Source organism: Aedes albopictus, chromosome 1 (genome assembly GCF_035046485.1).
Source record: "Aedes albopictus strain Foshan chromosome 1, AalbF5, whole genome shotgun sequence".
Taxonomy (NCBI): domain Eukaryota; kingdom Metazoa; phylum Arthropoda; class Insecta; order Diptera; family Culicidae; genus Aedes; species Aedes albopictus.
This window is the reverse complement of record NC_085136.1, coordinates 88,427,421-88,440,939: the sequence shown is the minus strand read 5'-3', so window position 1 is coordinate 88,440,939 and position 13,519 is coordinate 88,427,421. Positions and strand designations below refer to the sequence as shown.

The 13,519-nt window shown below is 44.6% G+C and overlaps 2 protein-coding genes across 3 annotated transcripts in view; one reads left to right on the top strand and one right to left on the bottom strand.

The window, feature by feature from the left end:
• The window catches only part of LOC115253526 (chaoptin-like), a 256,460-nt gene that overhangs the window by 9,305 nt on the left and 233,636 nt on the right, over positions 1-13,519 (bottom strand). The window lies entirely within an intron of this gene.
• Positions 7,335-8,565, top strand: LOC134285038 (probable rRNA-processing protein EBP2 homolog). Its single transcript, XM_062844946.1, has 2 exons — positions 7,335-7,553; positions 7,620-8,565. Exons 1-2 carry the CDS (start codon positions 7,485-7,487, stop codon positions 8,508-8,510), a joined length of 960 nt encoding a protein of 319 aa, XP_062700930.1. The 5' UTR covers positions 7,335-7,484; the 3' UTR covers positions 8,511-8,565.

The window sequence follows — 13,519 nt, the reverse complement described above, 5'->3', positions numbered from 1 at the left end:
ACTTTTCAGCGTCCAGCATCTTCAAACAGCTCTGGTTATCTTCATATAATAATATGTTCGTTTTCTCGCCTAGGTCCTCCAACAGTCTGTGCAGCCAAACCGCTTCCTGGGATGCTTCGGAAAGGGCTACAAACTCCGCTTCTGCTGTGGACAAGGAGACGCAGGTTTGCTTCCTGCAAGCCCACGAAATTGTACCTCCACAGTACTGGAACACGTACCCGCTGTTGGATTTCCGATCGGTACGGCATTCTGCCCAATCGGCGTCGGCGAAACCAACCAGACCAGAGGAATCACCGCTGCTGCTCAGTCGAAGCTTCATGTCTGCCGTCCCCTTCAAGTAGCGAACCGTTCGCTTCAGTTCGTCCCAGTCACGTTGGGTAGGGCAACTCACCTTACGACTCAGGATCGAAATCGCCGCTGCAATGTCGGGTCTGCTGTTTACTGCAATGTACAGCAACTGCCCAACTACCTTCTGGTACTCCAAATTGTTTGGAAGCAGGTCGCTGTCCTCTTCTATCTTGCAGTATCCAGGATCGATAGGCACGCTTGACGCTTTGGCATCCTGAAGACCGGCAGATTGGACAACACTCTCAATATACTTCCGCTGGCTGATGAAGAAGTCTCCATTTTCATCTCGATCAACTTCGATGCCCAAGTAAACCTTGATGTCACCGAGACTGGTAATCTTGAAGTTCTTCTGCAGTACCAGCTCCAATGCACCTACGATGCGCTCATCCTCACTCGCCACGATAAGGTCATCCACGTAGATGAGAACGTAGCACCACTTGCCACCAACTCGCTTTCTATAGAGACAGGGGTCTGCCTCACAGCGCTCGTATCCATCCGCTACCAGAACCTCATGAAGACGTTGATTCCACGCACGAGCCGCTTGCTTAAGCCCGTACAAGGATCTCTTCAAACGGCATACCTTGCTTTCCATTCCGCTGACAACGAACCCCGGAGGCTGCTTCATAAAAATCTCCTCCTCAAGGTTGCCGTTTAGGAACGCCGTTTTGACGTCGAATTGCTTGACGCACATCTTCTTCTTGGCTGCGACGGACATCAAAGCACGAAAAGTCGCATGACGAACCACAGGCGCGAAAACTTCACCGTAGTCTGTTCCGAGTCGCTGGTTGAATCCCTGAGCCACTAGCCTGGCTTTGTAACGAGCTATGTTGCCTGCTTCGTCCTGCTTCAGCGTATACACCCATTTGCATCCGATGGCGCGGCTTCCGACCGGCAGGTCGACCAATTCCCAAGCGTCGTTCTCTTGCATCGATGCCAGTTCTTCCAACATCGCTTTGCGCCACTCGTTGCTATTCGGACTTGATAACGCTTTCTTCAGGGATTTCGGCTCCTCCTGAACCGAAGTTTGTGCACTGCACGCATACCGCTTTGGGATTGCACCAAGGTTGGGTCTAGTGGATCTCCGGGGCGTATTGACATCCACGCACGGCATGTTCGGACGGGCGCCGTCAGATTGCGGCTCCGCTACATCCAATCGTTCATCTGGGACTTCCCAGACCTCATCGTCATCGGATTCGATTTGCTCATCCATCGGCTGCATTCGTTGAAACATGATCGATGGTACAACCAGATTTTCCTCCTCAGGACCTAGACCGGACCCGCAAGTACCAAGAAATTTAACGTCACGGCTAATAGTTACCTTTCCTGTTGCTTCATCGACCAGGCGGTATGCCTTCGACACCTCGCTGTACCCGACGAATCTCAACTTGATGGCCTTCCGATCCAGCTTACCTCGCTTCGCATTTGGCACATGGCAATATGCATCTACGCCGAACCGCTGAACATGTCCAAGATTGGGCTTCTTCCCGTACCACCGCTCGTATGGTGTACCGCTGATTGACCGCGACGGCAGTCGGTTCTGCATGTAGTTGGCCGTCATTACCGCTTCTCCCCAGAAACGGTTGCTCAGGTTTCCATCGATGAGCATGCACCTGGCCATTTCGACAAGGTACCTGTTCTTCCGTTCAGCTACCCCATTTTGCTGTGGGGTGTACGGCGCCGTCAGTTGACCAACGATGCCATTTTGCTTCAAAAACGCCTTGAACTTCTTGCCGGTGTACTCACCACCCCGATCGGACCGCAAAATTTTGGGCTTCCTTCCGAATTGCGTCTTGGCCATTTCAACAAACTCCTTTGCTTTCTCGAGCGCTTCGGATTTCTCACGCATCAAATAGACCACCGTGTACTTACTGTAGTCGTCGATGAACGTGATGAAGTACCGCCTTCCGCCCAGTGTCGTCGTCCGCATTGGTCCACAGACATCGGTGTGAACCAGATCCATCACCGCCGATGAAACACTTTTTGTCGCCTTCGGAAATGGTGCTCTGTGCATCTTGCCTTCAATGCACACTTCACAAGCACCGGTGCAGTTGCAGCTCTTCACTTTCACGCCCTCTGCCATGGTTGGTAGCTTCAATACCGCTTCACAGTCTCTGTGGCCCAACCGTCGATGCCACGCGTGCACACAGTCGTCACTCGTCGTTGCCATGGATACGCGTTCGGTGGGTTGGCGCAACACGAACAAATTTCCGACGGACTCCGCCGTCGCACAAACTTTCTCGCCTCTCATTATCCTTGCTCCACTCGCATCAAATATGACGACGAATCCTCGTTGTACCAGCCGCTTCACGGATAGCAAATTCGACTTCATCTCCGGAACGTAAAGCGCACACTCTATCGGCACTTCACGCCGTTGGCCAGCATCATTAATGACGGTGATCTGTCCAGATCCGCGACCTTCCGAGCGAGCTTTTGCACCGTTGGCAACCCAAACGTCCTCTGTAGCTGCATCGTCCAGATTGTGGAAGAATTCCCGGTAATTTGCAATGTGGCAAGTCGCACCGGAATCCAAAATCCATCGCTTTTCCACCTGATTGGCGCACCCAGTGAGGAACGCGTAGTGATCATCGTCGTCGTCGCGCTGCGACACGTGGTTGGCTTTGTGTTGCTTGGATACCACCTTCGGTTGCTTGGTTACCGCCCCGCTCGCTTTCGTCGCTTTCCACGTTCGGAATTTTTCGCAGCTTGCCTTCTGGTGGCCCAACTTTTTGCAGAAAAAACACCGATCCTTTTCGGTCTTCGAATCTGCATAAAGAACGGTTTCCGAATCGTCCCCGTCACCGTTGCGCTGCTTCTTTTTTGTCCACTCGTCAATGAGCTTACCTTTCACCATGTCCAGGGTCAAATCTTCCTCCGGTCGAGCTTCGAGAGCAGTGACCAACGTCTCGTACTCCTCCGGCAGACTGCTGAACAAAATGGCGACCAGCCACTGGTCATCCAGGATTTTCTCCGGCTGCAAATTGTTCAGTTTCTCGAACAATTCCGCCAGCTTCGACACGTGCGCTTCCATGTCCCCGTGCTTCTCCAGGCGTAGGCTGCAGATTTTCCGCATCACCGAAACTTTCGTCGTCAACGTCTTCTTCACGTGGAAATTTTCCAGAGCATTCCACGCCTCCGCCGCCGATTTGGCCTTCCTTATGTGGATGAGTTGGTTGTCCTCCACGGCCAATCCGATTGACGCCAGCGCTTGCTCGTCCTTGGTCCTCCACACGTCCGTGACCGGTTCCGGTTTTGCATCTGCTACCGCCGTCCAATTGCCCTCCTTGGTCAGCAACAGCTTCATCCGGAAGCTCCAATTGTCGTAGTTGGAGCCATTCAGCTTCGGAAACGACACCAGCCTGTCTCCCATCTTGATGGACGAATACCTTCACCAGTTCCGATTCCGGTCGCAATGGCCCATAACCTATTGGCGGAATTGGGGAGCGAATCGGACTGGACTTGAAAAGAAATCAACTTAACAATTTACAAATAACGTCTTTATTGCTAGGTTTCAGAATACAAACTAAAATTCAAATTGAAAAATTCAAAAGCATGGACTGCTTCGATTGTCGATGGCATGCTGCGTTGCATTTACTCGACAGAAACTCTTCCATAGTTCCTTCATCCTGCAGCTGTTGCTGCTGCATCTACAGAGGGAACCTCCAACCGAAGACCGGTGCCGGATATTCCGCCGTTGTACGATCCACTGGCATAGGTGAAATGTTCAGACGATTCCGACTGTGAATCTCTCGGATATCCTTGCGATGATGGATCGATACCGATTGGCTTTGATTTCCTTCCTGCTTCTCAAAAATCGGCGGCTCACTGGAAACACCGAAATTTCGTGGTGCCGTGATATTAACCAATCAAACTAGTTCGCTGCAGATGGCGATTAACCGCTTGCTGTTGCTGTGGGGATATAAAAGGTGTCGACGAGAATGCATTCCGGTAATATTGGAGGAGTTTACGCCTTTTGCTGCCGCCGGAACCGCACTGCGACGATCGATGGCAGAGATGCTGATACCGCTGGACCCGGGTACTAGACTCAGATTCTCGTTGAAATTTACCTCGGTGGCATTCTGGCAAGATTATAAAAGTATGTGACTGAACGGATCATCCCTACGGGTAAAATAAAAAAATATAGGTAAATACTTACAAATCATTCCTCTGCTTCTTTTTCCCCATGATCCCCTGCTCGTCTGCTTTTTTTCCGTCATCGTCCTCGCGATCGTGCTTATTTTACAGGTGCTACCATTCGGCATTCGTCAGTTCCAATTCGCCGAAGCAAAATTGTCGCAGTTGGTTTCCACTTCTCAATAGAATTCCATTTCGACCGGCCGGCGATCCAGATTTTCCGATGTTGCTCGTTGCTGTTGCTCCCGGTATAACGGTAGAGGAAAGTGTAATGGCAGACCGATTTGGTTCTACAACAGTGGGGATCGGAAGATTCATGCTTCGTCCGGTGTAAACAGCAACATTTGGCCTGCGCCGTGGCGTGCACCCAGGATGTTCACATTTTCACTTTCGATGATCCGGGTTGTATTTGCGATAAGCGGGAGTCCGTGTTAAGATGAAGCAGCCAGACGAACGGGGGTAGAAGGAATCAGAAATCGAGCTTGCTTTTCTTTCTGGATGCACCGTAATCGCCGATGAATAATAATTCCAATCCGGATCCGTTTTTCCGAAGTGAAGTCGAGCGAGCGAGCGGGTTTGACATTGCAAAATGTAAACATGTCAGGTTGACACACCGACAGGGTTGGAAACAAATCTCCACACTCAAAAGCATCTCCACAGACAAGGGGTGTACACACTACTTCGCACGGCGATTTTTATATCAAATTGGAGAGATTTTTCGAGTTTTCAAAAAATTGTATGAAAATCAGGAATACATATAAAAAAATTTCAAAAACGGCAATGATCATGGAAACCAATTGTCTTTCGAAGAAAAATATAAAAAAGGGGGGTTAGGTCAGACGGGAATGGTCTATTGCTTTTGCACTTAAAAAATAAGTGCAGGCTTATCGAAACTTTGCCAACTCAGTCAAGATGAATTTTATGTGCGAACCTTTTACTTTTTAAAAGTCAGTTGATCGGATTTCAGTTGTGAGGCACATAGTTTCTATTAATGGGAATAATAAGATTATTTTCATTGGGAATTGGCTTTAAAGTAGCAATAAATTAAAATTTTTATTAATATGATTGAAAAACATAAGTTTTATTAATTGTTTTATTGTACACAGGAGTAGTTCCAGGCCACGTCAGGGGGAATGACACTTCCTTTGCTAACCGGAAAAATCCGCATTTATCCGTGCTAACCGTCGTTAACCACATCTAACTGCTGCTCAAGTTAGCAGCGGTTAGCGACGGTTAGGAACGGATAAATACGGATTTACCGGTAAGAAAAGGATATGTCATTCCCCTTGGGCCACGTGGACTAAACAATGTTGCTGCATGAGCAATGTTCACAGCTTGACATTTCACACCGCAAATGCCACTAGCTAACGCAAATGATGGTCTGGGTTTTCCGATGCCACGGCCGACGAAGATGATGGAAGGAATTCCGCTGATGCCGCGGTCCATGCAGTTGTCACAGTTGCATTTACGACGGGCCAAAAAGATTGTTTTTAGTTGAATCGCTCAATTCCGGGTTTGATAGAAGGCACGCATCGAGTGCATCAGGGTCGGTTCTATTCAGGGGGAATGACACTTCCTTTGCTAACCGGAAAAATCCGCATTTATCCGTGCTAACCGTCGTTAACCACATCTAACTGCTGCTCAAGTTAGCAGCGGTTAGCGACGGTTAGGAACGGATAAATACGGATTTACCGGTAAGAAAAGGATATGTCATTCCCCTTGGTTCTATTGGTGTGCTCGAACTCTTTTCCGATGCCTCCGCGTCGTCTTCCACTTTGGTGAAAGTGGTCAAATCGAATCCCTATAATTTTTATCAATGTTTAATGAATAAAAACAAATAGCAGGTTATCTAAATTACCTCACATTGAGCTTCCACCAAGCTGGTCAAACAGCTCGTCCCGGTCGCAGCTCCATCCGGCAGCTCCCAACAAAATCGTTCATCTTTGGTGACGGTGCTGAAGCGGTCGAGACGCAGATGAATCTAGAAAATACCAAATATATGTTCGTAGCTTGAGAAAGTGTGTAATGTTTGAATAATATTTTACATATTTACCTTCAGCAACTTGGTCAGCAAATTAATTTCTTGGAGCACCATGATTAAAAATGAAATTCTGCAAAATTCCGCGACGAACTGTGCGTCTCGTGCACGCGCCATGTCCTTTTCACGTTTGTTATGATCGTGTTTGGATTTTATGTTGACAGGGTTGCTTTTTATGTTGCTACACTCTAAATTTAATACAGATAAAATAAATTTTAATGAAGTAACTTTTCATTTTTATTTGTTGCACTTAGAATGATTTTTTTCCCTTCCGTTCGCGATCTATGTGCTTTTTGCACTTAGATTCTATCAGTAAATTAATTTGAGTGTGCACAGAAAAAACTGTTGTGTAATATTACATCTGAACTGCTGCAACCCGATCAATACGTCGGTTGCATGAATATTACACAGGACGATGTACACATAAGAACAAAAGATTTTACATCAAAACGATGTAATCGTACATAGGAATCGTGATTACATTGATTATTTAGTACATCGGAATGAGTTGCATTTATTTTTTGCTGTGTGGTAATGTTCAGTCTGTAGAGGCCTCAAGGTCGAAGACGGTGTAATTATCTTTTTTTTAACAATTCGAACAGTATTCGGTATTGTTGAACCGTCCACATTACGGTTCGTGTACGGTGTTAGTTTAGGACTGTTGCCTCCTCCATATCAATACCGTTGTTGTTTCGTAAATTTTATCATTTCCCACTGTGCGAGACACCCGCGACTTCTTGAGTAGAGCTGTGCGTCGTCGCCAAGCAGAATCCATCTAATCCAATTTGCTCACCCCTCGTTCGCGCTGCGGTCGCGCGTTTGACAGCGATGTCGTCGTCGTCGCGGCGGTGCGCACATTTTCAAAACAAACGAGCTCCGAAGCACATGTGTTTACGATTGTTCCGCACCGGTGTTCCAGTTTCATCGTGAATAATTCCTCGGTTTCCAGGGTAAATTACCGCCAATCATGACGGATTTCGACGTCCGCAGTGAGGATTCCGATTCCAGCTATGTGTCGTACGACGAGGACGATGAGGTAAGTCCGAAATCGAAAGAATTTGATGTGATTCAACCGACATGATTTACGCGTTTCGCTTTCCAGCTACGGGAAGCCCTGGCAAAGGGACTGCTCAAGCCCGGTCTAAATGTAATTGCGAAGGATCGATCCGAACCGGCCAATAACCCAGCCAAACTAAAATCAGCACTGGAATCGATTATCCTGAAAGCTCCCTGGGTGGAGCGGCTGGATTTGGTGAACGACTTGGCCCCAATCACACCGGAGCTGGCCATCCAGATCGAAAAGCACGAACAGAAACGCGAGAATCAGTTCAAGGGAAACAAGAAGATCCCGTACGTCGCACCGGAACAGGATCCGGTGCTGAACGACTTCAAGCGGGAAATTTTGTTTCACCGGCAGGCTCAGGCGGCCGTCGTCGAGGGCATCAAGCGATTGCACGACATGAACGTTCAAACCAAGCGTCCGGATGATTACTTCGCTGAGATGGCCAAAACGGACGAACACATGCAGCGCATCCGGAAGGTGCTGCTGGCCAAGCAGGAAGGTATCGCCAAATCGGAACGCGCCCGGCAGTTGCGGGAACAGCGTCGCATCGGCAAGTTGATCCAGCGGCAGACCACCGAGAAGCGGGACGAGGAACGGCGAAAGATGTTGGACGACATCAAGAAGTTCCGCAAGGGCAAACTGTCCAATTTGGACTTCTTGGATGATGATGAGGAGGGTGGCAAGAAGAAAAAGAAGGGAACGGTTCGGGGCGCAGGCGGAAAGAAGCAGGTCAATCCGAAGAGGGCGGCCAAGAATGCCAAGTTTGGATTTGGAGGTAGGAAGAAGGGATCGAAGCGGAACGATAAGAAGTCGTTCATGGGTGATGGTCCCAAGAGGAAGGGAGGTGCTGGCGGCGGTGGTGGTGGTGCCGGTGGTAAGAAGCGGCTGGGTAAGAGTAGGCGAGCACAGACGAAGAATAGGGGTAAGTGAGAAGAATGATTCATATTTTTGCGTAAATACATATTTCTTTTGTCGGTAAGCTGAATATCGATCGTGTGGTTAATTCAATTAGAGAACTCTGTCCTCCCCATTTGGGTATATCCTACTTTTGATAACGCGTGTTGGAGAACGTTGGGACAGGAACGTTTTTTGCATTTCTTTCAAGTTTTACTAACGGCGTGGATTTTATAGATTTTTTTTCAGGTGCGTTTAGAAAAATTGAAGGATAAATCTAGTAGAAACTTTAGAAGAAATGTCGGTAGGAACCCCTGCAGGATTTTCTGTAGGAATCTCATCTGTAATTACAGATGAGTACATGATGAATTCTAGCGATAATTTCGGAGTAGTCCCTAGTATCTCTCCTGAAATTTCTCCAATATTCCTTCCGTTATTCCACCAGATTCCAATGTAGGCACTGTTCCACTAGGAGCGTTATTTCAGTAAAAAAAAGCAGAAGAAGGTTCATCACAAGGAACAACTTTGTAGAACACACGGAAATTCCCAAAAATCCCCGGAAAAAGTTATAGGGAACTTACGTATTTTCGGCAGTTTTGTTCTCTTCGTCATGGTTTTTTTGATAGCTATTGAACTCAGGGTTGGCCTCAAATCCTTCCCAACCTAGCTGAAATATATGACCAAGTTTCAGGCAATTCGGCTGACAAAAACCGCCCATGACGAAGAGAACAAACCTGCCGAGAATACCCACGGTCACCCTATTTTGAAGGATCGTCCACAAAAAATGACATCTCTTAACCCTTTATAAGGCCGAGAGAACCAGGCACGGAATCCACTCGTTCTTCATTGGAATATAAAGTACATGTGGTGTAATGAACAAAAACGTTTTTATTTTCAAAAAATTCGAAGGTCGATTTTGTATGAAAAAAAATGGTCTAAATTTTAACTTTTTGTCAACAAAGTTTAAAATGTTTTTATTTTGTGATGCGTTCATCAATCATGCTGATTTTTCGACAGGTTATTGCCCTAATATTCATGAGTTACATGTGTGGATTTGAACTCGATTGGTCAATTATTTTCGACGATATGGCAATTTTAGTACATGCCCATTTATTATAGTACATTTTTTCAAAAGGCTGAGTTTCTAAAAGTAATGAAGCAATCAAGTTGAAATATTGTCTACAAGTAAAAGGAACATAGGCCTTTCGTTCCTCATCATTCGATTTTCAATTCGCTCACCACAGCAGAAGTTCGAGCTTATAAACCTTTATGCACTCTAAAATGGCAGTTTTTTGAGAGAAATTTTGTTCTAAAAAAGCCCATTCATATTTGTTATGGCTCAAAAAAATCATGAATGTTCCCAAAGGCCTGATGTGTCCATCAGTTAAAACAGAAGATGTAAAAATTTTCTAAACGAACAGAAAAAAATATGTGTATAAGGTGGCATTATAGTTGCCACTGCCTTATAAAGGGTTAAAATTGAAAAAAGGTAATATCATACAGTCTAGACTCCTACTAGACGGCTTCCGTCTACAGGGTCATCTATTACACGGATTCCTATTACACGGCAGTCAGTGTTGTAGGAATTCCAGAGCTTTTGGGATTTCGCCTAATTGGAGGTGTGAGCGAATATCTCAGGCGTATTACAAGATAGCGCCATACTTTCTTTAGCAAAGTTGTAGTACTAGAATAGATCTATCACACTAATCTATCAACTAACATTCAGTTAGTAGGCAATTTGGACGATAGAGACGCTATGTAGAAGTGGTTGCTATGTACACTCGCCAGTAGAAGCACTCATAAGTTATCACATGCGATATCTCAAGATCTACTTTATTTGGAATAATGCTGTTTTCGGCAAAGTGAGTGTGTTTTTGGAGGCAACGTCGAAATGCCGCTTTTTTCATTTGGTTCGGCCGCGAGCGCGTCGTCGTCGTCGTCGTCGTCTATTTCACAGTGCTCGTCTTCGTACAGGGCAGTTTAGTGTGTTTTTGGAGGCAACGTCGAAATGCCGCTTTGAGTTTTTGGAGGCAAAGTGTACAGGCCGCGTTTTCATTCGGATCGTTCGTCGTCATCGTCTACCTATTTGACTGTGCTTATCTTCGTTTGTTTAGTGTGATTTTTGAGGCAAAGTGAAAAAGCCGCTTTTTTTTTATTCGGACCGGCTGCGTCGTCGTCAATTTGAATGTCCACATCGTCGTACCCGTGTGTAGTTGTAGCGGTTCAGTGTGATTTCGGAGAAGAGGCCAATTAGTGGAAGATGCTGTAGCACATACGCACTGGACACTTCGAAGAATGTTAATTGGTGAGCTCTTTCCATTTTATCATAACAATAATAATAATTATAATAATAATTAATGCTAAAGGATTTATACAATTCTGCTCTGGTTTTTGTGTATCTATCTAACAAATATTGAAAAGTTCGTCACGTCATGTGTCGGCGCTAGCTCCAAATGCACATTTAGTTGATAATAAATAATTTCCTTTCATTTTTTGCATGAACACATCAATTTGAATGGTTCGTCATCTTCGGTGTCGACATTTGTAATATTTTAGTCCAAATGAATAAATGTTTTGACTCAAATAAAGGTTGCATGAATTTCTGGAAAAAGAGAGGGTCGGTAAAAGATAGACGGCGAACCATGCGGTAAGATCTTTCTGATTTATTTATCACGTGTTATTTTGTTAATACTTGTGAATTGATCGCGTTCAGCATTGTCTCGCGCGGAAACGCAAACTACAGATGCGTCGGTGTTTAGCATTGTGTTCTCCTTAGTTGCGAATGAATAACTTATGTAGGGTGAGTTTTGAAGCACAAAAGATCGCGTTCGTCGTCCAAGGTTTAGAAGGGTATTTCTTCGCGAGCACATTATTAATCGCGAATCAAAACATTACACTCGTTTACCACGACAAAATCCTCAACACATCTCCATTTCCCCTGTCCAAACTCCTAGTGATTTCTCGTAGTAACGCAGAGAATTCCTCGGTTATTGGCCTTAGCGAGAATCACATCATCACTTCCTTCCCTATCCTCAATTGACCTGCATTCGGACGCGGCCGGCGCTGGTATTGCTTATTGAAAAGTATTGGGATTCCAGCATTTACACAATGAAGAGAAAGCTAATCCCAAGCATCATCTGTTGGTTCTTTGTGTAAATGCAGTTGTCCTTGCAATAACAGAGGAGCAACCGCGGGCGGTCAATCATGCTCATGCTCATGCTCATGCTCAATAATGCTGTTTTCGGCAAAGTTTTTCAGTAGGTCAAGAACAATCTGGTGATTCGCCAATTAGTTTGTGGTTTCGCCGCTAGGTGGCACTAGTCGTCAAGTAAAGTTTTAAACTTCTCTATCTCGGGATCCAGAGCAAATAGAAAAGTGTCGTCTTCGGCAAAGTTCTTCAGAAAGTCAAGAACAATCTGGTGATTCGCCAATTAGTTTGTGGTTTCGTCGCTAGGTGGCGTTAGTCGTCAAGTTATGTTTCAAATTTCTCTATCTGGAAATCCGCAGCAGATAGAAACATGTCGTCTTCAGCAAAATTCTTCAGGAAATCAAGAGCAATCTGCTGATTTAATAATTAGTTTGTGATTTCACCGTTAGGTGGCGCTGATTGCCATGTAAAGTTCTAAATTTCTCTATCTTGGTATCTACATTAGCTAGAATAGTACTGTCTTCGGCAAAGCTCTTCAGGAAGTCAAGAGTATTCTGGTGATTAATCAATAAATTGGTTATTTTGCTGCTAGGTGGTGCTAGTTGGCAAAGTTTTAAACTTTTCTATCTCGGTATCCATAGCAGGTAGAAAAGCGTTATCTTTGACAAAGTTCTTCGGAAAGTATAGAACTTGGCATAGAACAACCTGGAAGCAGAGCTTAAAATTTTCATTTTCAATGAGTGAAATCAACGTGAGTTTTGAAAATTCTCAACTGAGAAATAAAAATAAAATTCATTTTGGTGAATGATTTTTTTTTCACTTTTCATTCGTTTTGCTGTCACTGACAATTTTCACTGAGAAACAAAACTAGACCATTACTCCCGATTAAACTTCTAATCATCACAAAACTTGGGAATAGTAATTAATTGGAATACTAATTGTTATTGTTATTGTTATTTATTTTTAACTAAAAATTTTGAAAGAGGGAAAAGCTCCTTTGAGTGATTTCCTCATCTACGAAATCTTTCTCAAAAAGGCATAAAACCTCTTTTATCTTTTCGAAAATCATTATAAAATAAACTTAAAACTAAAGGCTCCTCCGGAAAAGTATCCATAATCGAGCCGTCAAATATCATCTGTCTCTTATTGATGGCCTACATTTAGGCCATTTCGGGCTCTGAAATTAATTAGAAGACTTCCCTAACAGAGACATCAAAATGTAGACGTCTTATAATTAAATTTGATTCAGGATGCCCCCTTAGGATTAAAAATTCCTAGACAAAACTCAAGCTTTGAAAGCAACTAATGCTGCGAACAAAAGGCAACCTGCCAGAGAAAATACGATTACAGGATTGACTGATGGATCAACAATATTTCAGTAACAAATTTTGAAAACGACGTATCATCAATGCTACACCATTGATTATACGTCGTTTTCAAAATTTGTTACTGATTTATGAAACCTCGTCATCCTGTCATCTGAAATTGTTATCCACTAGGGTAACAAGGCAAAATATATGTTCTGTGTTGTATATGTCTATGTGTTGTACTAGTTTATAATGCATTTGTAGTGTTCCACTACAATATGTTATATTTTAATATGCATTTGTAGTGCTTCATTATTTTTTCGTAATAAGTCACAGCGGCGCCAGTTTTTATGGCACAGAAGTCACTGTATGTCACTGTCACGATTTACTTCTAGCAAGTACGAATTCATTTGTTAAAAGTAAGTCACAGTGACTCCTGCGCAACAAAAACCTGCGCCACCGTCACTCTTCTGTGACAAATCTGGCGTTCGATTTGAATTGGTCGACTCTACATAGGAATCACAGCAAACTTAGGACCTATTCAAATCGAACGCCTGAAATGTGTTATTTATTCTTGCTGGTACTCATCC

Excerpts from the sequence above, each read along its gene's own strand:
- LOC134285038 (XM_062844946.1), top strand. The coding sequence starts at position 7,485 with ATGACGGATTTCGACGTCCGCAGTGAGGATTCCGATTCCAGCTATGTG. Across the intron at positions 7,554-7,619 it reads CGTACGACGAGGACGATGAG|CTACGGGAAGCCCTGGCAAA; the intron begins GTAAGTCCGAAA and ends TTCGCTTTCCAG.